Below are 26,274 nucleotides of genomic sequence, written 5' to 3'. Positions count from 1 at the left end.
CAGTCATGTATCCCCTGGGGTACCTATTCGAATTAAGTTAGTATACCCTACAGGTTTAACACAGCCTAGACGCACGAGCGTGTGGTCGACCGTGTGAGCAAGTCAGTAACCTCCCTAATTTTCACACGACCTGGCACACGGGCGTGTCATGTGGCCGTGTGGATAAGTAGTATGTATGCCCTGTTTTGCCACGGCCAAGTCACACGGGCGTATCTATTGACGTGTGAGGTACACGTCCTATTCACATGGGCGTGTGACCCTTTAATGTTGAAAAATTTTCTAATTTTTTCAAAGTTTGCAAATGTTATCAGTTTAGTCCCGAACCACTTTTAAGCATGTTTTAAGGTCTTGTAGAACCTTATAAGGGACAATGTGAATGATTTGAATGAATTTTGATTATGAATGCTTAAGTGTATGTGAATGATGTGTTATCTAGAAATGCCTCATAACCCTATTCCAGCGACGGATACGGGTTAGGGGTGTTACATATCAAATCTATCGAGTGACATCATGGTGGCAGTAAGGTCCTTCAGGGCGACACCTCAAAGAGGTTTAAGGTGTAAGATCATAGCTCAGCTATGGCAACCAATGGAGTCTGTCGGGACAATAAACATAGGGTAGTCCGCTAGGCAACTAATGTGTAAGACCATAGCTTAACTATGGCAACATAGAGAGTCTGCTAAGACATCAAACATAGGGCATGAAGTGTACGAGCATAGTTCGACTATGACAACATATAATACGTCACTGGGATGGTAAACATAAAAAGATCACTCAAGTGATGAAAAATGCAAGTGTTGACAAACAACAGTTAGCCAGCAGGTTTGAGGAATCCACCGAAAAGGGGAAATAAATAGAAATGAGAAAGAGTTTGCCAAAATGGCAAATAGGAAGGCAGATAAGGCATATGATCTTAACCCAACTAGAATAAATTATGAGAGTGACGTGTTAAAAATACCTTGTATATGGGCAAACGAAAGAGGATATATACCTGTGGATCACAGATGAGGATCTGCCATTAAGAACAGATAGGAAGTGCTCAAAGAAACGATGTACAGATGAGGAAGACCTTTTCAGGTTAATATGAGATTCACTCCCAATATAAGGCTTCAATGAAATCATAGTTAAATGAGGAAGTTCAATAGTATGTACCCCAAATAATCAAGTTGTAAAGAGGGGATTGGTTGGAACCTAAGGGTAAAAAGAGGTATTGTTAGGGAATTATCCAAATGGCAGTTATGTCTGTCAAGACTATTCCTCTTTGAGGGGAATCTATTGAGGGTAAACCTCATATAAAGTTAGTTCTGTAGGGAACCAACTTTTCATCCTGAATGTAGGGAGAAATGAGATTAAGTCCGTCAGATTGGTCTAGACCTTTATTAGTTATCCTATTTGATGGGATGTCAAAAAGTCCTTTAAGACAATAGTAAGAAAATGAGTCTGCCAAGAACTAGTCAGGTTTGGGATGTACGCCAAAGAAGACATAACCAACGAGTCCTTAAGATGGAAATTTAAGAGGAAAACCTTTTAAATATATGGAGAAAAATATAATGTAGGGGAAGAAAGGGCAGGATGGCTATAGGATCAACCAAGGGGAGATCGTTTATCAATCTATTTGTAAATAAACGAGCTTCAAATTTGATTCAAAGTCTGTCATCCCAGATTAAGAGAAATCCTCTCAAAATGATCAAGTTGTTAAATGTGTTTAGTTTCTTTTCATTTCACTAACCTTACAAGATGGAGTCTATTTTTGGAGTAATGCAGTAAAGAAACTCACTAAGTTTATTTGAACTTATAGAATTTTGGTTTTTGTTGCAGGACTTGTTAGGTGATTAAGGATCTTGAAGAGGGACCAAGCCAGATTGTGTTAGATTAAGGATCATCATCTATAAGGTGTCATGCACATAGGAAGGGGTACCTTCAGACGCTTCGTCCCGGGGTTAAAAACATTGTAATTAAGTAGTTTTTCTTAGAATTTAATATTTCAAAGTAGTCAAATTAAGTTTGGCTTAATATTCTATTTTAAAAAATATTTGAAATAAATTAGAAGAGTTTTTTGGCAGATTTTTCTAATTAAATGTTAAATCAAATCGGTTCATGATGATACTCTATACCCAGACTCGGGGATCAGGACAAGTAAGGGCGTTACAAAGTTGGCATAGAATTCCAACACTACTTGCTTGACATAAGGCTTGAAAAATTGAATAGAGATCAACATATCAATTTTTTTCCAAAATTGTGTCAATGGCATGATTACTAAAGCTTTTATCATCGATGTTCTTCTCCTCGATAATGTTGTTCTTGGTTCAAAAGGTGTACCATTTGTTGCTAGTAGTGGTGGTGTAGATTCTATCATCTGTTTGTAACAAGTCTTCTTCATATTACTTTCTTTCTTCCTCGGAAAGCTTTTATGTATCAGCATCTCTCAAGCTAGTAGTTGGTTGCTTTGGAGAGAAAGAGGAATGTTAGGCCTTTTTGTTCTGGCCATACCACTATGCATTAGTTTCTTGATGGGAATATCTTCATCAAAGTCAACCTCGGATAACTTCTTAGGTTGTTTGGACATCTTTCTTTTGGGAATATGTGGGGCTTTTGGTTTCTCCTTTTCTTTAACAGTGACTTTTTTTACTGACCACTGATCTTGTGATTCTCTGTTGAACTGCAGATGCTTATTGGTCTATGCCACCAATTGTGGCCTCTTTCGTGATCATTACATCTTCATCACCATCTTCTACTTCAGGATCGACCTTAGCTTCAATACCAGGCTTTGTGACTTACTTTATTTGCTCAGTAGAAACCTCTAAGATAGGTTAGGTGTTGTTTGTGAGATAGCCAAAGAAGATGGGCTAGTGTCAATTTCAACTTGAAGAGAAGAAGATGTATCAATCAATGGAACAGTGGAGGAATTAGAGTTACTTTGTTCTATACCTCATTTAGGGAATTTAGTCAAGATGTAGTTGGATAAAGAACAAAAGGGTTGTTGAGGGCATGACCTATTTCTGCAAGAACTTGTACGATAGCTTTTGCCATCAGGAAAGCTCTAGGGCTTTTTTTTAGCTTTATTGGCCTTTTGCAGTGTCATGAGACCCACCATTATCGTCTTAGATGATTCATCAACTTTTGGTATGATTCTGGGAGAAGATAAAGATTGTCTAGCACCAGGAGAGAAAGTTGTGCCTGAGATAATGTTCATAGTTTGTGGCATTATTTTTAAATCTTTAGAGACCACGAAATTAGGGATCTCAGGATTAACAATGGCTCCTTTTAAGCTATAAAAATCTTGATCAGGTGCTTCTTTAAGATAGGGGAGGTTCCTTCAATGTTGGTCATTGGAGAAATTTGGTAAAATTTAAAAAAAAAAAAGGTAATAAGGATAATATGTTCAACCACAATTCTTTAAGGTTTGAAAGATATGAAGATTTTCTTTTGAAGTAATCTTTATTTATAGACACTAAATTTATTTTAACACGGCAACTTTTAACATTCTTTCCAAGAATTTCGAAAGAGTTATCTCTCCGAATATTTACCTTCAAGAGTGAAAATGTTTGACACGAAAATTTAATTCTTGAAAATCTTCCATCAAATCAATTGATTAGGAACTCATATATGATTTTGATTGCCTTCCCAAAATAACCACCATGTTTTAGATACGAAAAATCACAATTGAATTCTTAACCTTTCAAACCTTGAAGCATCCAATGGTTTAATGGACAAGTCAACCAACTGATTCTTTGTTTTCACATACTCTAACTCGACCTTTCCTTCATCAACAAGTTCTCTAATGAAGTGATGAAAAAAGCCAATATGCTTGGTTATTAAGTGTTAAACAAGATTTCTTGATATATTAATTGCACTTGTTTTATCATAAAAAATAGTGGCCACTGATGTTGCCACACTATAATTTGCAAGCATTTCTTCACTTAGAGAAGTTGTGCACTGATATATCACAATTCGTTGTGGCAAATTGAATTGTTCTTACCACTTAATGAGCTTGTTTTTAAGCAATTTAGTATTGTTTTAGTTAATTTTCTATTTTAGTTTATTTTTAGTTAAAATTAATAAAATGAGCATTTTTGGAGTGTTTGATGACCTAGGCCAATCCGGGCCTAAAGAAAGACTAACATGTTGATTAAGTGTGTAAGATTCAGGCCAATGAGTCAGTGGACTACCTCTGATGTTGCCACACCCAGCTTGGATGTCACAACACCCACTTCAGTACATCCAAAGAAACATTTTACCATCGATGTCGCGACATAAGCCCTACAATTTTCTGGATGTTGAAAGGGACCATTCTGCCTGTGATGTCAGGACACCACTGCAACAAGGCCAAATAATTTTTTAAAGGTGTTTTCGTCTGCACAACTTCAATAATACATGTTTTATCACTTGTATTAGGTCTAAATGAGTCGTCTAATAGGACTCCTATAAATATTAATGCTCAGGACCTGATTAAGGGCCTTTTTCCTTGGTTTCAATTTCTATTCTTAAATTAGGGTTTTGTGATTTGGGGAATTTTTAGTTGAAGTAATTTTAATTTTAGCTTCAGTTCTTCTATTCATCAATTCTTGCTTGTTTTGTTCGTTCTTGCATTCAATCGGGAACCATTCAACATCTGTCAATAGGTTTTCCAGTTTCTATGCTCAATCGATATTCATAATCCAAAATCTTTTTTTCCCTTCTTTTTATTTTTTATATTTATTTTAATATATGAAATTAACTTAGGGATTTTTGTATTTAGATCGATGAGGAACTAAAATCTTAGGAAGATTAACAAACGGATGTAAGGTTAATTAACTAAAGGTTTAAAGTTTGTTTTAGAATTAGTTGGATTGGGTTTAGTGTAATTAAACCCTAGGACTGATGACCCTAGGATCTAGGTAGATAAGGTTAAAAGAATAGTCTCTCGAACATCCCTCAACTTGTCCCAGTTTGAACTGTGAGGTCAAGAGATAAGTAATTCCTGCGGAATAGTTAACTTAATTAGAGGCTGAAAGGTAATAACTAGGTTAATTACTAGCTAACTAATTAGAATATTATATTCGAGGTTAATTATGAACACTAAAGCGAGTTGATCTTCTACTTGCATGATTTGAGTGTTTTAAGTTATTTATTTCAATTTCTTGTTTTTCTGCTATTTTTCAACATACTATTGTTTTAGGCTTATCATAATATGTTTTAATTTAGTATAATTTATATTTGTTAAGTTAGAAATTATTATTAGTTTAATTCGGCTTAGTCCTCAAAATACTTCTATGTTATGTTGTAATAACTATATTACAACCTGACTCGTATACTTGCTGACAATATTTTATTTACTATGTTTTTATTGTAGTATTTCCAGACCCGACGTTCGCGCATCGAGGCAGCAGTCATGCACAATAGCTTCCAACTGTTATATACTCTGTCTCAGCTATAAAAAGTGAGATGGAATTTTGCTTCTTGTTGTACTAGGAAAATAAGTTTGAACTAAGGCAGAAGTTAAGCTTGTGTTGCTTTGATGTTGAGAATACTCACGTGTTAGGTGGAGAGTGATATTGGGAGTGTGATAGATTGTAATCCTATTGGGGCTGCATAAATTATATTTGTAAGGGATTTTTTGGGCTTTAACTAGTAGGGACGTTTTTTATTGAATTTATCAAATAAGGTTACACTTTGACTGAGGCTCTGCAGACATAAGACCATTGTGTCCAAACTACATTAACAAAGCTTTGTTTTTGCATTTCTCTCCCTATCGTTTCTATTGTCTATGTTATTATTCTTATTCAATTCTATGTTGTAACATTATATAGCATAATTTATTGTTCCATTTCCATTTACTAATTCTTTCTTAGTTATCAGCCCAACAACCCTACTATACAAGATGATAGGTTGCAGGGGGATAGGAAATCTTCAAAGGATTTATCCAAAACCACAACAAATAGAGATGAAAACCCTCGGGGAAGAACTAGGCTTTGGGTCATGGGCTACAAAAACATTTATTATCAATGGGATTTAAAATATTGTCACTATTTGCATCTGGTGACGCAAAATTCATCATCATCATCATGCTTTTAGGAACTAGAGCAATGGTTGAACCAATCAGGTTATATAGATTCTCGATTCATCATTAGTTTAACAGTTGGTTTTGTTTCAATAATAAATTATTTAAAATTTTAAAAATAAAAAATTATGGCAAATTACACCATTAGTCATTCTAAATAAGGGTCATTCCTATTTTGGTCACCCTTATTTTTTTTGTTAATTTGGTTACCCTAAAAAAGAAATCGATCAATTTGGTCACTCTACCATTAAATGGTAACAAAAGATTAATGATGCATTTGTAAAAAAAAATTAGGGTGATCAAAGTAGTAACGACCCTTATTTAAAGTGATTGACAAATAGTTTACCCTAATTTTAGAGTGACTAACGTGAAAATACACCATTAGTCCTTTATTACCATTTAACAGTGGAGTGACTAATTTTATCAATTTCTATTTGGGGGAGACCAAATTAGCAACAAAATATTAAGGTGACCAAAATAGGAAGGACCCATATTTAGACAGACTAATGGGGTATTTTAACCTAAAAATCTTAAAACAACTTTCAGCTCAACCATTTTTTATACAAAATTGATGAATAAGGATAGCACTGAAAAAGTGGATAAAAGTAATGGACTAAATTATAAATCTACCAAAAGTGAATAGTGATTCAAAGATGGAATTATCAATTATTAAGGTGTAATAGTAAAATGGTCATTTCTCAATTTGGATAATTATTAATTATTAAGGTGTAATAATTAAGGATGAATGGTGTTAAAAGATGATTGGTTGGAATAATTTATAATTATTTTTATTAGATTTATTTATTTATTAATTAATGTTTAAGTAATTAAGAATGATGAAAAGAAAATCATCTTCATCCCCTCCATCATCTCACACCATTCTCCATGGTTTGTTTTCTTTGCAATTTGTTCTTCTGCTTGAAATTAAGAGAGAAATCCTTGAAATTCTATTAAAATTTTTAGTAAAATCAAGCCTTCAACAAACTAGTGAACTTAGATTTCAAGAAGGGAGATAATATGTTCATGTTGGAGGAGAGAGAAAATCAATCTAAGGCTTGAATTTTGGAGAACAATGCAAGAACATTAAAATTCCATAATCTTTTCAAGTTTGATTTTGTTAGAAAAAAGAAGTGATGTTAAAGTAGAGAATTCTCATAAAAAATTTCATGTTCTTGACATTTTATGAAGAAAGAGATAGAGGAAATGATTCAAGTGACAAAGAAAAGAGAAAAACAAGTGATTTAAGGTTGAAGAGAAGTAAATACCCTTAAATTCTTTTGTTATCAATGACTAAGTTGTGAACTTTGTAAATTTATAATTAAAGTAGAAAAGTAAAGTGTATAAATCTAAGTATGTGAAATAAGATATTATGTTGAATTATTTAATTAAAGTGATAAGTGATAATAAATTTGAATGAAAGGTGGAATTAGAATGGTTTTATGATAATTATTGAATTTTTATAGTTAAGGACTAAATTGTACAATATTCAAAAATGACTACAAGTATTAAAAATCTTGGAAAGAATTATTCAAGTGATGTGTTATATAGAAAAGAACTGATCTAAAATGACTAAGTAACGAATAATGAATTTTGTGATAAAAATGACTAAATTAAAAAGTATATGAAAGTTTTATGTGTTATTATTAGATAAGTGAAAATGATGTAGAGAGTCTGAAAAATATGTATTCGTGAATAAAATCTTCTGATTATTGTAATTGAAATTACAATTATTCTTTAAATAGTAAAAATTATGGATAAATTTAAAATTACAAAAATATAGTTAAAATGTGAAATAAAGAATAGTATAAATAATACAGTTGTTAATCATGAAATCGAAATGCATAGAAAATGCTCTTGAAAATTTTAATGTTGAAAATAATATCTGTGTAATATTAAATAGTAAATTAAAATGAAAGAAACGTAAAGGGTTTGTTTTCCACTCAAACAAAACACAGATTTGAGCCGGCAGGTATTGAGTAAAGAAAATGTAAAAGAAAAAAAAGTTGGTGAAATAATCAAATTACTCTTTATTTCTTTGGCTTAATCAAAAATTTGATCACTAATTCGACAAATTTGACATACGATTTGTTTATTGAAAAGTTCTAAGAAGATAATTAATAAATAAAACCAAAAATAATAAAATTGTGCATTCATTTTGTAAATTTTGTAGATAATTACATTTATTTTCTTTAAATTAAGAGTTAATTTTTAATTTCATGTATGCTTTATTTATTTTATTATTTTTTACATGTAGTTATCTTATTAAGCTATTTAAGTAATAAATTATATCTCATTAAAATATTCTACATATGAAATTCTACATCACCCATTAACTTTTTAATAATATTTTCATCAAATATATTAAAAATAGCAATTTGAAAAAATAAAATAAAAATTGATTAAAAGAAAAACTCAAAATATAAGAAAAACATTTTAATAAAACATGTAAATGTTAGTGAAAAAATTTATGATTAAGGTAAATTCTTTATAAAGAAAATCAGATGATGCTCTAATGGAAGCAAAAGCAAACTTATGGTAGATGCCCATGTGATGTGATTCGGTCAGTAGGCATGGATACTTCCAAGGCCGCAACCAAATCATGTTTGTTTCCGGAAATGGAAGGTCAAAGTTGGTGCGCTTCCCGACAATTGATACGTTAATCGAGGAGGCCACGTACCGGAAAATACTGGCTTTTAATATCCAGATCTCTATTTTAAATATGGAGACTCCAGTTTCATTTTTCAACCAACTTTCCAAGACTTGCCAAACCAGAAAGTCCGTAGAAACAGGAACAGGAAATGGAGGAACAACAGAAATCCAGTCATGTGGTGCTTGTTATGGTAACCTTTCAAGGCCACATAACTCCCGCTCTCCAGCTAGCTACTATCTTGCACTCAAAGGGCTTCGCAATCTCTATAGTTCACCTTGAATTGAACTCTCCTAACCCTTCAAACCACCCCGAATTCACCTTCGTATCCATACCAGATAAGCTCACGGAATCTCAACTCTCAGATAAAGATATTCCAGGTCTTGTGAGGAGTGTCAACAAAAACTGTGCAGCACCATTACAGCAATGCCTCGAAAAGATCTTGCACTCTCATCACCATATCGCTGCTGTCATCTATGATTCACTCATGTTTTGTGCTCAACCCATAGTCGACGATTTGGGGCTACCCGGGGTAACTCTGTGTACACATTCTGCTTTAGGATTGCTATTCTATCATGTCTTTCCTCAACTTAATGAGAAAGGTATACCCCTTTAACATTTGGTTGCAACAAGTTCTATACATAATGATCATACAAAATTTGTTTGTAATATTATAACTATTTGAATCCAGTAAAAATTCCAAGTGCCAGTTGATACCCTAAACTCTTTAAATTTGTGTTGCAGACTATATATCTGGACTTGAATCACCAGAGCTTCAAGCTCTTCAGCTTCAACGCTTTCATGCATTATCATCACAGAATCCGACTGAAGCAATGATGGAGGTGGGAGCTGCATTCGCAAATGCGTTGAAGAGCTCATCAGCTATAATTGTGAACTCAATGGAATTTTTAGAAGTACTGTCAAAGATCAAACAATACTTACCTACTCCAAGTTTCATCGTAGGACCATTACACAAATTAGCTCCAATCATGTGCAACTCATTATGTACCGAGGACAATAAATGCATCTCTTGGCTTAACAAACAAGCCCCCAAATCTGTCATCTATGTGAGCTTTGGTAGCATTGTCAACATTGATAAGCAAGAACTAATTGAGACAGCTTGGGGACTATCCAACAGTAAACAACCCTTCCTGTGGGTGGTTAGGTCTAGTATGGATCGTGGGTCAGAATGGATCGAATCATTGCTAAATGGGTTGGAAGAGAGTGGGAAAAAGAGGCTTCATTGTGAAATGGGCACCTCAAAAGGAAGTGTTGGCTCATGCTGCAGTGGGTGGATTTTGGAGTCACGGTGGGTAGAATTCAACCATTGAGAGTATTTGTGAAGGGGTACCAATGATATGCAAACCTTTCTTTGGAGACCAACTCTTGAACGCAAGTTACATCTGTAATGTTTGGAAAATAGGCTTGGAATTGCAGAATCTGGAAAGAGGGTGTCGTAACCATTTTTTTGAAAAACGAGGATCGACTTGGATTTGAAAACAAAAACGAAAAATGGGAGTCGCCACCAATCCTTTTTGATGAGGTGTGATCAGGTCATCTTTAAATTAACCATTTTAATAAAAGTTAAGATTTACTAAAATGATAATTTTGGGTCTACGAAAATCAGAAAATGAGTTCGGGAGTCGGTTACGCACGAGGAAGGATTAACACCCTCGATACGCCCAAAATTGGTACCTAGTTGATTAATTAATGTCTTAAGATCGAAGATTGAAAACTTTGAAGACTTTTGAAATAGGATCCTTCTTTATGAAAATGCTCTAGTATTAAAGACCTTCTCGTCTCAAAATATAAAATGTCACATCCAGTGAGTTAGGACACGACATCTTGAATTTTCGAGAGCGAGCTTGTCTTTTAATTAAAATTAACGTGTTTTAAAAGATATTCGGTTAGTTAGGGTGAACGAGGAAAATCGAAACCCAGTGAGTTAGGGTACGTTTTCTCGAACTTCCGAACACCAAATATCGCCTTTATTCGCGAAAAATCTTATTTCGAAGTAACAAAATGTCATACCCTGCAAGTTAGGGCACCACACCTCGCATCCCCGAAAATAAGCATTTTTAAAATTCGTATTGTGATTTGAAAGAATATTTCGTGATTTAGGTTAAAAGAGAAAAATCGAAACCCAGTAAGTTAGGGCACGATTTTCTCGAATTTCCAAATACGGAATATCACTTTTATGAAAGGATTATTTTAAGGTATCAAAAAAACATGATGTGATTTAGTAAAATATGAAAGCAAATTATGGTATTAACACGTATAATAATATGATGATAGTGTCAAAACAATAACATGAACAGTTATAAAAGATGAAACAATAACGAGGCTAAGTATCATATAAATGTAAGCACATACGTGGGGAAAATGGAATAATCGAACACACAAGCAAATAAATAAATAAATAGATATAAAAATAGAAAAATAAAATGACAATGATAACGATAGTAATGATATAAAAGTATATTCATATATGGGTTAAGGTATATACGTAACAATAGAGGTTATAAGAAATATATGAAAGAAATATATATATATATAATAATAATAGTACAATATTAAAAGATGCATATGCGTAGTATAAAAATGTATACGTAATATAATGAAAATTACATAGTGTATATACATATTAGTAATAATAATGGTAATAATAATAAAAAACATTACATAAATATATATTGAAAATAGATATATAATAATATTTAAAAGCATATACATAATATATACATAACATACGTAAACAAAATATACACATAATATATTAAAACATATACATGACATACATAATATACATGATAAAACATAATATGATATTTACAATATATAGAACTATAATAAAATGATATACACGATATAATATTAATTTACATGGGCATAATATGAAGTATAATATATAAATATATATTAAAAGTATGTATATATGACACAAATGTATTAACAAAACAATAATATCAAAACTAATAATAACAATAATATATAAATGTATACGTATATATGTTAAAGATATATAATAAAATTAATAATAAATATAGAGGTAAAAATAGATATAACAAAATGTATATAATAGAGTATTTAAATATGTATACATAGAACATATATTAGGAACAACAATAATAATATATATAAAACAACTATAAGAATATATATAAAGTATATATATATATGTAGTATTAATTAAAAATGTCTAAATAATAATAAAATATGTTAAAAATAATAATACAAGAATAGTAAAATAGAATAATGAATAATATTAAAATAATAAAGAGTAAAAATAATATAGAAACAATTATTAAATCTGAGAAAGGGACCAAATTCGAAACAAATATTAAGTTTTGGGGCCGATTTAAAAAAAACTAATAAAGAGGAAAGGGACTGATTCGAACGCGCGAGCAAACAGGAGGGCCTAAAGGAGTAAATATCCCGACCTCCTAATACGGCGTCATTCGTATAGGTACCAAATTGAAAATGAGATAAATTTTAGGGCCAGATTAAAAAATAAAAAAAAAACTGATTGCAAAATATATGGAAAGCGGAAGGACCGCGCGCGCAATTAGACCCTTATACGAAAACGCGCAGATCCTGAGGCGGGTCGGAGTCGGGTCTTGGGTCAGGGTAGTTAAACGACGTCGTTTTTGGGTTTTGGCCTGGGCACCAAAACGGTGCCGTTTTGGTAGGCTATAAAAGCCTAAAAACTTCTAAAAAAAATCATTTTAGCTGCTAAGGGAAAAAAAAAAAGAGAGAGAGAGAGGGGAGAGGGAGATTCCTGGCCGAAGAGCCGGCCACCGTCGGGTCCCCGGACCACCGTGCGTCGCTATCGCCGGCCACCGTGCACGGTGGCTGGAATTTCAAAAAGGTGATTTTTCTTCCCCTTTTTTTTATTTATTATTTTTTATGTTTTAATCTATATATGCACACCCGTAGAAACAAAAAAAAAAAGACAAAAAGAGGAGAAAGAAACCGATTCAACTTAGGGAGTTTTGAACACCTTTTGATTTTTGATCTTTGATTTTGTCTTTAGGTTGCTCTTCTGCTTTTGATATTGCTGAAATCTTTATTACTTCTTTGTGTTTTTAAGATTTAAAGTTGTTTTTCATTTCAAAAAAAGGACCAAAGCTCCATGGTCCTTCTATTCGGCTTTAAATAGCCATTTATCTTACATTGTCTCTTCTTTGCAGGAAAATGGGCGGTGGAGCAGAGTTGACTTGTGCTATTGACGTGACTGGGGCGGTGGAGGCAAGTGGTTTAGGGTTTCAGATTTTGAAACCCTAAACTTAGGGCTAGTTGGGTTTGGGCCTCTGTTAGGGGTTAGGGGTTTTTTGGGCCCAAAATTGGGCTTGTACAGAGGGAATATAGAAAGAATAATAAAAAGACTAATGGTTGATATGGAAGGAAATTATATCAAAAAAAAGAGCTCTGGATTTGAAGGAGAAAGTTGCTTTTTGTTTAATGGAGGATGGTTCTACAAGCTGTTCTTTCAATGGGCTAGCAAAACATATATCATCAATTTAAGAGACATGAAATTAAACATCCTTGTAGTAGTACTTTCAATTTATGGTATGAAATTGTGATTTGTATAATTCGTCTCTAGAAAAAGCACAAACATTTGTATTGATTTGTTATGCGTTGGCGATTCAGCTCAACCAAAAAGTGAGAGGGTTTGAGTAAAAGTATAGGCTCGAAAAATAGACTTATGTAAAAATAAATAAAATCTGTTTTAAAAAAGGGTTGGGCCTCGAGTAAGATATTTTTGCTCGACCCAGCCCGAATTCACTAAATGACAAAAAAAAGCTGCTTTTTTTTGTTATTTTTATGATATTTTATTGTTGTTTTCTTCCTATTTTACTACTATTTTATCATCGTTTGGATATTACAAAACACTTGTTTTATTATTAATTTTGTTATTATTTTAGAGGCATTTCCTTATTAAGTTGCATCTATCTTAATATTATTTAATATTTTTAGTATTTTTATATATTATATATATTTAAAATTATGTAAAAAATAATATAATATAAAAAATTAATATAGGCAAGTTGGGTCGAGTCCGATTTTTAACATTTTATCAGGTCCGAGCTTGAGTAAATCTTTAGACCTATTTTTCGAGCCAGGCCCAACATTTTATCCGGTCCGAACTTGAGTAAATTTTTAGACCTATTTTTCGAGCTGGACCTAAGCCTAGCAAATGGTCTAAATTTTTTTTTTTTGGACTCAGCTCAACCCATAATCACCTCTATCCCAAATTATGATAATTTACATTTTAAACAATTTTTTATTTGAATAATGCAAAAGTAAAAGTACCAAAATAGATTTATGGAGAATAGTATTTTCTTTTTGGATAGGTACCTCAACACCAAACGATGTCAAGTTCCATAATATGTCTTGCACCATCAAGTTTATCGAGCCCTATTCAAATTAGGGTAACGATTATAGAATATTTATTTGGACCTCAACATACATATATGTGTCGAGGTCTTTGTAGAATTTCTAAAATTTTAAATTATAATTATTTATGTATTTTGTAACAGATAATATTTAAATAGATCTAAATGTTAGAGGTTATAATAAATTAGTTAAAAATATTAATCTTAATCTATAAATGATTTTTTTGAAAAATTTTAAAATTTTAAATTGAACTTACCACTTATAATTATTAAGGTTATATTAAAAACTCTAACGAAACCCTACTCTTAAAACCTATAAAGCGGGTCTATTGTTATTTTATTTTCTTTCTCACTTTATCTTTTTTTTTTATTGATCTGTGTTTCGTAACTAAAAAAAATTAAGAGTGTGTTTGATAAACTAAAAATCTAAATATTGAAAAACTAAGTACAGAATTTTTATTGCTAAACTTTATAAGTGTTGAATTTATATTAGAAAATTGTTTATTAAATTAGTAAATTCAAGTCTTGAATATAATTATGTTGTTTGATAAAAGTAAATATTGGTTTATAAAAGATTACTTATTTTTATTTTAATCTTATTAATATAATATTTTATATTATTTTAAATAGATTTGGATGAAAGATAAATATCTTAATTTGAATATCTCATTTTTTTCAAAAATGTATAATTTATTTCAATTTTAATAAAATAAAATAAACTTAGTATTTTTTACATTAAGTGATAAGTAAAAAATTAACTAAAAAATTAAAATGTTTATCAAACACATTAAAATATTAAATGTTAAAAATTTTCATTTTCAATGAAATGAATTTTTTAATGATTTATGTGAAACACACCCTAATGTTGGAACATTTTCAAATATTTATAGTGTTCCAATAACTATAAATGAATGAGTGTAATTAATCAAAAGTTAAATCTTTTGGTCATTGGTCAAGACTTATATCACTTGATTTTTGAAAGAATTATAACTATTCAAACAATATTACTTGAATGGTTATAATATTAGATAAATAATTATGTCTTTTTAAAGATGTTATTATTCGAAAAGACACCTATTGAAAGATATCTGTGAAGAGATATGAAAATTCCTATAAATAAGAATGAGATTTCATTTGAAAATTACACCTAGAAGTTCTAAAGTTCTTTCTATATTTCCTCATTTTCTAATATCATTTGATGTTCTATAAAGAATTATTGTAGAAATTCTTTGTAGAAATTAAGTTTCTTGTTATACATTACTCAATGCTTGATGAACTATTCTCGTCAGTGAAAAACGCAAATATTCATCAGCTTCATTGTATCCTCGAGGTTAATTTGATTGAAACTCTTTTTGCACACTGAATATAGGTGGGGCGAATATAATTTTAAAGTTAGTGACTTGATACATATCTTGGAGCATTGTCCTATTTCTTCATTTTTTGTTCGAGTTTCGTTTGTATGTTCAAGATTTTCCTCATTGGAGATTTGTACTAACGCCTAAGAGTTTGTTTAATAACCAATTGAAAAATTAAATCAACTAAAAATTAATATTTTCAGTGATTTAATTTTTGAAGCATGTTTATAATCTATAATAAAAAGCAAATAATAGAATTTTTGTATTGAAAATGTGTGAAAAATGATAAGTAGATAAGGGGCTACTCATCACTCAGGGAGTTTGGTGTTTTCTCATGTTAAAATTTCAATGGAATGTGTTTCTTTGAAATGTGATTATAGGAATGTCATTGCTGGAAAAGTTATTTTATAACATTTGGTATACACTTAAAAGATGCTTGGTACACTCAGCACTTTCTTGAGAAAGTAAAATTATTTTATAAAATTATCCTTATCAAATAAAATAATATTTATGTATTTTAATATTTTTCAATATTATTATTAAATATTTGAAATAAATATTTAATTATAATTTTTATTAACAAATATTTGAATTAATCCACAAAATATAATTTTTCACGTTTTGATCTAATCCATTATATGAATACATTAAAAGGGCAACTTACATATTAATTCAAGATTGTGAATATGTACAATTTATAATGTTTTTCTCATTGTAAGTCTAAGTATTTTGTATATTACTTATATGGCTTAAAATTATTCATTATGAGTTGAAGTTATCTTAATACTAAATTTTAAAATATAAGTTTAATTTAGATATATGACATTTTTTAATGCCCCGACTTTTCATTTTTAACACAATAATTTTCTATAATAGGTTCTGCTAATGTTGTTGCTAGAGTAATATGATATTATCTATAAATAGAATTGTTTTTCACACAATTACTTAAATTCTACAAGTTAGTCTTAAAATTTCTATGCTAGAAACCTTATTTACCTATAGAAAATAAGTATAGATATCTATACTAACTTTGGGATAATAAATTGAAGATGTAGAGACCAAAATACAATAAAATGAGCTACAAAGTAATTAATGTCCTAAACACAAATAAAAGAATGATTAAAGTAAATTAATTTTTTCATACTAAATGTTAAGAATAACATTCTAACCAATTAAATTCTTTAAAAAATTATAACTTTCTATCATAACAACCATACTCCTAGTGTAAATTTTTTTATTTTAATTGATTTTATCGATGAGTATGAAGTCATCATTTAATTCATGATCAATCTCAACACCAAAATTGATATTGCACCTGAGTCTAGAGTTTAACAAACAAGCCCCCAAATCTGTCATCTATGTGAGTTATGACAGCATGGCCAACATTGATAAGCAAGAGCTAACTGAGACGGCTTGGGAACTACCCGACAGTGAACAAATCTTTCTGTGGGTGATTAGGCCTGGTATGGTTCGTCGCTCGAAATGGATTGAATCATTGCCAAATGGGTTCCAAGAGAGTGTAGGAGAAATAGGTTGCGTCGTGGAATGGACACCTCAAAAGGAAGTGTTGGCTCATGCTGCAGTCGGTGGATTTGGGAGCCACTGTGGGTATTTGTGAATGGCTACCAATGCCATGCAGACCTTCCTTGGAGACCAACTCGTGAACACAAGTTACATCTGTAATGTTCAAAGCAGCTCCCTCTAAAAAAGAAAACCAAAATTGTAGGAAAGAACAAAAGACAGAAGGGAAGGTCTTTGAAACTGCCGACGATGATTGAGAATTGGGTGTTAAAACGAAAAACTACTACATTGTTGATTTCAGTGAATTACAAAGTGAGTTAACCATTGTTTTAGCTTTTGTGCAGTCGATGAACATGAAAAATGGCAACCATGCAAAGCAAATAGATTTACTTATTCAAGTTTTTGATGAATTGTAACTTGCTAAGAGCAAATAGATTTGTACTTAACTTTGCTTTTAACATCATTGAGAACCACTGAAATAACCAAAAGAAAAAGCTATGTACTTCGCTTTTTATTTCATTGCAATAGATTTGTTCGACTAAATGGCTGACTATCATGTTGATAGACTAACTTCCATTCCCAACCTAGATAGAGTGCCGGTTCCATGTTCATTGGAGGGACACATGAATCTTTGAATACTTCCAACTTTGTGCAGGCAAACACCCTGTTTTTATCTTATATATGAAAACACTTCGATTGGGAGGAGATATATTATCACGTTTACAAATCAGCTGCAAAGCCAAGGCCTTATCCCCATTGTAATTGGCCCTGGTAGAAGATATTGAACATGAAGAGCTTCCCAACCATCTTGGTAAGTACCTCTAGTCCTGACACTCTGCTTATTTCCATAAGATTCAATAAAGAGAGAAAGGGTTTGGCTCCATGAGCCAGTACAAGTTCAAGGGGAATGGCTAAAGGGCTGATCAACAGCAGGAAGCCTTTATGGTTGCTAAGGTCAGTTTCGTATTGCCTGAAACTTTCAACAAAATTGCTGCAAATAAGCTTCTTATTTGTTCAAATGCACACACTAAAAGGAAGTACTGGCACAAATCACAGTAGAAATAGAGGGATTTGGAACCATTGTAGCTGAAACCCTGAGAAGAATTTGTGCACGAGTTGCAGTGACCAAAAGTTGAATGCAAGGCTTACAACCAGCATATAGAAAGTAGATGAGAAATGAAATCTTATCTGATAAAGACAGGAGATTGAAAAAAGGCCAAAAGAAGGGTTTATCCTAGGTGAGTTTGAAACAAAAGATGGAATTTTGCGCCCAAAGTATTATCCTAGTACATTTCATTGAATGAAGTGGAGAAAATGATTCTTGTCATGCTAAATAAACAATGTAAACCATTAGTGGTTGAAATTCCTTCAACCATCTACAGAAAGTAGATAATAGAAGCAGGGAGGATAAACTCATTCAGTAACAATTATTTTTTACATTAACAACACAAACTTCATCAACAACATAAAGTCATAGTACCCATAGCTTTGTTTATCACACAGACACTCAATTGACAATAGGCACAGAACTCCGAATCTCAAAGTAAAGGACAAAGGCACTCACAAGTTACAAACATCTTTAGCCGGAAACTTCAATGGACTTCACATCGGGCTTCTTGACTTCAAGTTTGGGAATAGTAACAGTAAGCACTCCGTTTTCCATGGAAGCCTTGATCTGATCCATCTTCGCATTCTCCGGCAGTCTGAACCTCCTCATGAACTTGCCACTATTGCGTTCCACCCGATGCCATGTGTCATTCTTGTCTTCCTTCTCTACATTCCTCTCCCCGCTTATCTGAAGCACCCTGTCATCTTCAACCTCCACTTTCACTTCTTCTTTCTTAAGTCCTGGAACATCAGCCTTGAACACGTGAGCTTCTGGAGTTTCCTTCCAGTCGATTCGGGTATTGACAAAAGCCGAGGTTTCAGAAGAGCGCGTGGAGAGTGATGAAGAAGGAGAAGAGAAAGGGAAGTCCTTGAAAGGATCCCAAACGTCAAGAGAGAATGGATCAAAGATGCTGCTGCGACGATTGCCAAAGAAGCTTGGAATCAGAGACATACTCGGGGATGGAATGAAAAATAAGATTATAAGTGATACGAAAAACGGAAAAGCTAAGAGAGCTGTCTTAAAGTTTCTCTGCTTTGCTTGTCTGGGTAATTTGGACCCCTGAAATGCAGTTTTTATAGGGATATATGGGGATTCTAGTATTCTCAAGAATTTTCGAACTAATCCAATAAAAACAACAGTTTGATTTTCTAGGATATTCGGGAATGTTCATATCCTCCATGGGCCGCTTTAAACGCTGATGACTCAAAACCCGATGAGAACGAAAAGGACCACTCCACAAACTTGTGGTTTACCTTCTTTTCTTTTCTTTTCTTTTTTTTTTTGTCAATTGAAAAGTTATAAAACCACCTCTAATTATTGGAATTTTTTTAATCATAGTAATAATAATTTTAATTTTTAAAAAGCTATAAAATCAAATAATAATTTTTAGAATAGGCATAATAATTATTTTTAATATTTAATATTTATATATTGTGTTAATTTAATTTTAAATTTAAAAATTAAACCTTAAATTTACATATTTGAGTACTTTGATTTTATCCAAATTTGAATTTTTTTTTGTTTTTATGATCCTTTCTAACATTGTCTCTATATTTAATTCAATGAAAATGAAAACAACAACAAACAAATTGACCCAAGTTTTGGAAATTATCCAATTCAATTGCTTGAAATTAAAAAAAAAAAACCTTGTTTTGTTAATTCAATTGTGAGTCTAACAATTTTTTTTTTAAAATTGAGCTTTAATTTGCTTCATTAATGGCAGTGAACTCAAGCTAATGAAAAATGAATTGATTAATACTAAGAGATATTAAGTTTTTGGTCATTTGAAGCATAAGAAAAACAATATATTGTAAAAAAAAACCTTGTTTTGTTAATTCAATTGTGAGTCTAACAATTTTTCTTTAAAAAAAATTTGAGCTTTAATTTGCTTCATTAGTGGCAGTGAACTCAAGCTAATGAAAAATGAATTGATTATTATTAAGAGATATTAAGTTTTTGGCATAAGAAAAAATATATATTTGATTGTCTAGTTTAGTAATAAATGATTTTTTTAAAAATTCTTCTTATTTCTAATCTATAAATTGTGTATTAAATTATATTTTTTTGTAAAAAGATAAAATTAGGTAACGTGTATTGTTGCATTAGGGTATTAGCTTGCATTGTTTCATTAGATAATGTGTACTTAAAATTAAGATTGATAAATCTTTCAATTTTTTTGATTATCCTGATCTATTAAGATATCGACTTGTATTGTTGAATGCGCTACAAATGTATTTGAGTCAACTAATACATGATTGCTTTTTCAAAACTGAATCATAAGATCACCCTTATAAATATCTATACCATTGAGTAAACTTTTCCATAACCAAGAATCGGTACATTTAGTATGTAGATTATAAAAGGATTGACGACGGAAATATTTCCTTAGAAGTATTTGTTGTGTCAGATGCATAGGGTTGGTAAGTAATCGCCATGCTTGTTTACTTAGTAAAGCATCATTCAATAACTCCATGTTTCAAATAACCCACCATCAGCAACGGGTTTGCATAGAGTGTTCCAGCTACACATATGTAGTTTTCTTTGATCCAATTCAAGACCACACCAAAAGCATTTCAGAATGTGATCAACCTTATCCACTACATATTTTGGAGCCTTGAAATAAGACAAAAGTACATAGGTATGGTAGATAAAACGAATTGAAGAATAATGATTTCCGGACTACCAATTTGGATTGCATTTTCTTGACAAGACCTTGGAAGAATATAGACATTAAATTTGTAGTAGAGCCATTTCTATTCCCGGGTATTTCCTTGGATTTTCAACTTGTTTAACACCAAGAATACCTGGAATCCATCATTTCTTTTGTACATGTCCAGAAGGATTGAAAAATAATCCAGACTTTCTGGGACAGTTTCGAGTAATGAGCTAATATTCTTTTGAGAGCACAACAGGAGTGAATATTGGCATTGAAGAATAAGAAGCAATCTTTTGCGAACAATAAATGGGATATAGTATGACAGTCCCGTGCAATCCTTAATTTGTTAGTTTGCCTCTGCATGAAGTAATAATATCGAAAGCACATTCTAGCAAAGTAAAAAGAAGTAGGGGGACAAGGGGTCACCTTGGCGTCGTCCTCAATTTGGTGTAATTGACTCCGTTGGACACTCGTTCACAAGTAGTTGATACGATATTGTGCTGACACATTGGTGAATGAATTGCCTCCATCGTTCACAATATTCCGCCCATGCACAAATGTGTTTTGGTAGGGAGCGATTATGTCATTCATCACTGTTTTAAGCCTATTTGACCAAGACTTTTGCAAAATTTTATAAGCCACGTTGCAGAAGCTAATGAGACAAAAGTCTATTGTTTTAAAGCGTCTAAACTTTATTGGTTATGATTATATCTATTTTTTTAAGATAATGTCTAGATTTACTCATTATCTATCTCTAATCCATAAAAGGATAATGTGTTTCAGCATATACAAATTCACGTCCTCTTACGTTAACAATAATATTTATATCAATCGAATTAAAACTTAATCGATAAATTTCTTTTTTTTTTCTTAATTGTATACATAATCAATTTTCATTTTTTTTAGTTAATATAGTTTTTCAAAAAAATTCACACCAACTCAATCTATAACAAAAATATATATATTTATTTTTAAAAATTACTCTTTTACCAATGTTTAATGCCAGGTGGCCCAGTAAGTTGTTGAACTTGAAATATGAATGGGTCCAATTTGATAAATAATATGAACAAGTCCAGATCATTCAAGTTGATTCTCAACCTTTCCTGAATTAAGACAGGTTCGAGGTGTTAACCAAAACAAATAAGACAAGTTCTTGAAAATACGAGATTCCTCTTCAGCATCTTATAAATACCTCCCACCTATCCCGTTTTGTAACATCAAGAAATTAGTATCTGATCGTCGAAACAGTCAGCAACCTTAACACTTACTATTTCCGTCGTCTGAAGTTTTTCATCATCTTTGCTTCGTGGTACAGCAGAAATGGCGATGATCCCAAGCTTCTTTGGTAACCGACGGAGCAGCGTCTTTGATCCGTTCTCTCTAGATGTTTGGGATCCATTCAAGGATTTCCCTCTCTCTTCTCCTTCTTCATCACTCTCCACGCGCTCTTCTGAAACCTCAGCTTTTGTCAACGCCCAAATCGACTGGAAGGAGACCCCCGAAGCTCACGTCTTCAAGGCTGATCTTCCTGGACTCAAGAAAGAAGAAGTGAAAGTGGAGATTGAAGATGACAGGGTACTTCAAATCAGTGGACAGAGGAATGTTGAGAAGGAAGACAAGAACGACACTTGGCACCGGGTTGAACGTAGCAGCGGCCAGTTTATGAGGAGATTTAGGCTGCCAGAGAATGCCAAGATGGATCAGATCAAGGCTTCCATGGAAAATGGGGTTCTTACTGTTACTGTTCCTAAGGTGGAAGTGAAGAAACCTGATGTCAAAGCCATTGATATTGCTGGTTAAACACTCGTGTTTGCAGGTTTTGTTGTCAATTCTACGAACTGTTTATATAATTTGTCTGTCTGCTTGTCTGCAACTTTGGGAATCTTAATGTGTGGTCTTAGCCTGACCAAGTGATAAACGAGGTTTAGATTTGTGTTTGTGCATGATTTTGGCTTGTAATGCTACCAGGTTCTCATGTACAATGTGAAAATGCTGGTATCATCAATGTAAACATTCATCGTTTTCTTTCATTTTTCTGCTTGTGTATTGCTGCTATATTCAAATTGTTTCTTCCAACCATTACAAGGATGCTTCTTTGCTATGACACAATCTTGGCATGTAAGTCGCGAAGATGATACAATTTTTTGCCTTGGTTTTTCTGTACCAAAATGTTGCTCTTAATTCATGAGAAACTTTACAAGAAAATCTGTAATATTTTATTCTAATTCCATTTCTTACCAGTACTTAGCAAAGAAGAAGAAAAGTTCATTTAAAATCACGAGGCGTTACTCATTTCATGCCTTCTGTCTATAAAAAAAGGAACACATTTTATAATTAATCTATACTTTTTCGAAAAGGGTCCATTAAAAGAGAAATAATCATTACTATTAATGATGAATACCTTAATTTTAGTAAATAAATAAAAAGTACATGTAGGGTCACGATTTATACATCGAAATAAGTTCCTTAAGGATTTCACTGCTGCCATAAGTCAAAGCTTAATATCAGCTGCGAAGCCCCCCTTCACAGGCATGATGCTAAGCCTCCTTGGATTCTTTATGACGCTGAAGCGATGGCGCTTATCAACCGTAGATTCAGTTGGGCATATAGATACAGAAAAAGCCGCTAAAAAGACTAATATTGAGTAATAAATCTAAAAGCCGTTGTTAGTATAAGATCTTTTTTTAACTCTATCAGAGTTGAAATTCCTTTCAATTAAATAGCTTGCTTTATGGAAGTATGAGATATATTCCTTCTATATATTCCTTCTAAGGCAAATCTCTAAATAAGCAAATCTAGGGAATGTAACGAGCAGTCACATATCTGAACCTCACCCATTTTTGTGCATTTGCAACTGTTGGATTTGGTGCAGTGATTAGCATGTGTGGTTGGAACCAACCGACATTCCCTACTTGGTTGACATTCATCCAAGAAACTGCATCTGCTGCCTTCTTTTTCTCTTTCTTCTCCGACAATCATTTAATAGAAAATGTAGCTGTTGGTATAAAAATGGATTGTGGCAATAAGCTAGTAGTTTTTGACGGAGGAAACCAGATTCAAGAAAAGAAAAAAAATTTAGGCAGTTTACTTCATTTTATTCTCACTATTTCTTTGATATTCTGGATCATGTTTACACCCATTAGTGTTCTATGCAAGTATTCGATTGGTTATATACACATCCTGTTGTCAGCGTCACCCTATCTTTTATTCATTTAGAGATTTAAATATTTTCCAATGGTGCAAAAAGATACGGTTCAGCTTACAATGCAATCGGTTTATTTGAGTTTTGACGAATTGTAACATCATTCAGAACTGTTGAAGCAACCAAAAGGGAATCCATTGTACTGCAATTGCTTTGTTGACTAATGGTTCTCTCTCATATGGTTAGCATTCCCAACAAGACAGTTGAGAACGAAAAATTAGCTACTGAATTTAAGACCATCATCGCCCTGCTTTTTATCTTCTATAGAAAAACACCTTTTTTTTTTCTTTATCGGGAGGAGATACATAGCAGACGTCGTATCACGCTTAAAAAGCAGCTGCGAAGGCAAAGCCCCCGCTCCAAATGTAGTTAGCACTGATTGAAGATATTGCCCATGAACTTAGAGCTTTCCAACCATCATGGAAAATACCGTTAGTCCTGCCACTCTGCTTATTTCCGTAACTCAAGACTCAAGGAAGAGACAATAGAGTTAGGGTTCTTTCCTTCGAAGGTATTTCTGTATTAATCTGATATAGTATTTACTGCGACTATAGACGCCATGCCTTAGCTTTTGTGCTACGACTTATCCCCTGAGATCAAGGATCTGCCTACAAGACAATTAAATATAAAAATAAAATATGTATTGCCGCAACTGATAGCAAGAAAAAATGAAATAAGATCCATCTTTGGTCGTCATTTGCAATACCATGGTACTGGCCACTTACAAGAGCGGTGCAAAGTTTGCTGTCTCCATGATGCAGTTCCGAATGCCGCTAACGGACATATTAATAATAGAAAGGCTTGACAAGCAGAGTACTAGGAGGCATTGGTTCCATGAACCACAACGGGTTCGTGGGGAAGGGCTAAAGGGCTGATTACAGCAGACAGCGTTGCTTAGGCCAGTTCCGTAATTGCCTGAAGTTTCAATGAAATTGCTGCTAATAAGTACCTTATTTTTTGAAAATGTACACCTCAAAAAGGAAGTTGGCACAAATCACAGTAGAAGTAGAGGGACTTGGAACCATTGTAGCTGAAACCCTGAGAAGAATTTGTGCACGAGTTGCAGTGACCAAAAGTTGAATGCAAGGCTTACAACCGGCATATAGAAAGTAGATAAGATATGAAATCTTGTTTGATAAAGAGAAAGATGCAAAAACAAAGGCCGAAAAAAGGGTTTATCCTAGGTGAGTTTGAAACAAAAGATGGATATTTTGCACCCAAGGTGTTATCCATGTACATTTCATTGAGAGAAGTGGAGAAAATGATTCTTGTCATGCTAAATAAACCATGTCAAACCATTAGTGCTTGAAATTCCTTCAACCATCTACAGAAACTAGGTAACAAAAAGCAGGGAGGATAAACTCATTTAGTAACAACTATTTTTTACATTAACAACACAAACCTCATCAACAACATAAAGTCATAGTACCCATGGCTTTGTTTATCACACACAATTGACGATAGGCACAGAACTCTCAATCTCAAAGTAAAGGAGATAGGCACTCACAACTTACAAAAATCTTTAGCTGGAAATTTCAACGGACTTCACATCGGGCTTTTTGACTTCAAGTTTGGGAATAGTAACAATAAGCACCCCATTTTCCATGGACGCCTTGATCTGATCCATCTTGGCATTCTCCGGCAGTCTGAATCTCCTCATGAACTTGCCACTACTTCGTTCCACCCGATGCCATGTGTCGTTCTTGTCTTCCTTCTCTACATTCCTCTCCCCGCTTATCTGAAGCACTCTGTCATCTTCAACCTCCACTTTCACTTCTTCTTTCTTAAGTCCTGGAACATCAGCCTTGAACACGTGAGCTTCTGGGGTTTCCTTCCAGTCGATTCGGGTGTTGACAAAAGCCGACGTTTCAGAAGAGCGCGTGGAGAGTGATGAAGAAGGAGAAGAGAAAGCGAAATCCTTGAAAGGATCCCAAACGTCAAGAGAGAATGGATCAAAGATGCTGCTGCGACGGCTGCCAAAGAAGCTTGGAATCAGAGACATACTCGGGAATGGAATGAAAAATAAGATTATAAGTAGTACGAAAAGTTGAAGAGCTAAGAGAGCTGTCTTAGAGTTTCTCTGCTTTGCTTGTCTGGGTAATTTGGACACCTGAAATGCAGTTTTTATAAGGATCTATGAGGATTCTAGTATTCTCATGAATTTTCGAACTTACCCAATCTAGGATATTCGGGAATGTTTATATTCTGTATGGGCCGCTTTAAAGGCTGATGAACTGAACGATGATATATTCTAATTCAATTGGATCTTAGTAATGGGCCACTTGTTGAGTCCAGTTTTAGAAGCCTTGGAACGGTTAATAGATATTTTTCTTTTTCTGTTATTTTAGT

General features: G+C 32.8%; 3 protein-coding genes, 1 long non-coding RNA gene and 1 pseudogene across 4 annotated transcripts; 2 read left to right on the top strand and 3 right to left on the bottom strand.

The window, feature by feature from the left end:
* The first annotated feature begins 8,657 nt into the window (after positions 1-8,657).
* Positions 8,658-10,449, top strand: LOC108486296 (UDP-glucose iridoid glucosyltransferase-like; annotated as a pseudogene).
* Positions 10,450-18,375: 7,926 nt separating this feature from the next.
* LOC108480710 (17.3 kDa class I heat shock protein-like) lies at positions 18,376-19,233 on the bottom strand. Its single transcript, XM_017784042.2, has one exon. The coding sequence runs from the start codon at positions 19,016-19,018 to the stop codon at positions 18,539-18,541; it is 480 nt and encodes a 159-aa protein (XP_017639531.1). The 5' UTR covers positions 19,019-19,233; the 3' UTR covers positions 18,376-18,538.
* A 2,555-nt stretch (positions 19,234-21,788) lies between these two features.
* LOC108484492 (17.3 kDa class I heat shock protein-like) lies at positions 21,789-22,734 on the top strand. The gene has a single exon (XM_017788300.2). It carries the CDS (start codon positions 22,044-22,046, stop codon positions 22,521-22,523), a length of 480 nt encoding a protein of 159 aa, XP_017643789.1. The 5' UTR covers positions 21,789-22,043; the 3' UTR covers positions 22,524-22,734.
* Positions 22,735-23,890: 1,156 nt separating this feature from the next.
* On the bottom strand, positions 23,891-24,868 carry LOC108468513 (uncharacterized). Its single transcript, XR_008285451.1, has 2 exons — positions 24,651-24,868; positions 23,891-24,533 (listed from the first exon to the last, which is right to left on the bottom strand). It is a non-coding gene; the product is annotated as an uncharacterized LOC108468513 (long non-coding RNA).
* A 422-nt stretch (positions 24,869-25,290) lies between these two features.
* On the bottom strand, positions 25,291-26,063 carry LOC128279223 (18.1 kDa class I heat shock protein-like). Its single transcript, XM_053030339.1, has one exon. The coding sequence runs from the start codon at positions 25,925-25,927 to the stop codon at positions 25,448-25,450; it is 480 nt and encodes a 159-aa protein (XP_052886299.1). The 5' UTR covers positions 25,928-26,063; the 3' UTR covers positions 25,291-25,447.
* Between the last annotated feature and the right edge of the window lie 211 nt (positions 26,064-26,274).

This window comes from Gossypium arboreum, chromosome 7 (assembly GCF_025698485.1).
Source record: "Gossypium arboreum isolate Shixiya-1 chromosome 7, ASM2569848v2, whole genome shotgun sequence".
Taxonomy (NCBI): Eukaryota; Viridiplantae; Streptophyta; class Magnoliopsida; order Malvales; family Malvaceae; genus Gossypium; species Gossypium arboreum.
This window is presented reverse-complemented; position numbering and strand designations above follow the sequence as displayed.

What these genes read in the sequence shown, in the direction of transcription:
- LOC128279223 (XM_053030339.1), bottom strand. Translation starts at nt 25,927, where the DNA reads ATGTCTCTGATTCCAAGCTTCTTTGGCAGCCGTCGCAGCAGCATCTTT.
- LOC108480710 (XM_017784042.2), bottom strand. Translation starts at nt 19,018, where the DNA reads ATGTCTCTGATTCCAAGCTTCTTTGGCAATCGTCGCAGCAGCATCTTT.
- LOC108484492 (XM_017788300.2), top strand. Translation starts at nt 22,044, where the DNA reads ATGGCGATGATCCCAAGCTTCTTTGGTAACCGACGGAGCAGCGTCTTT.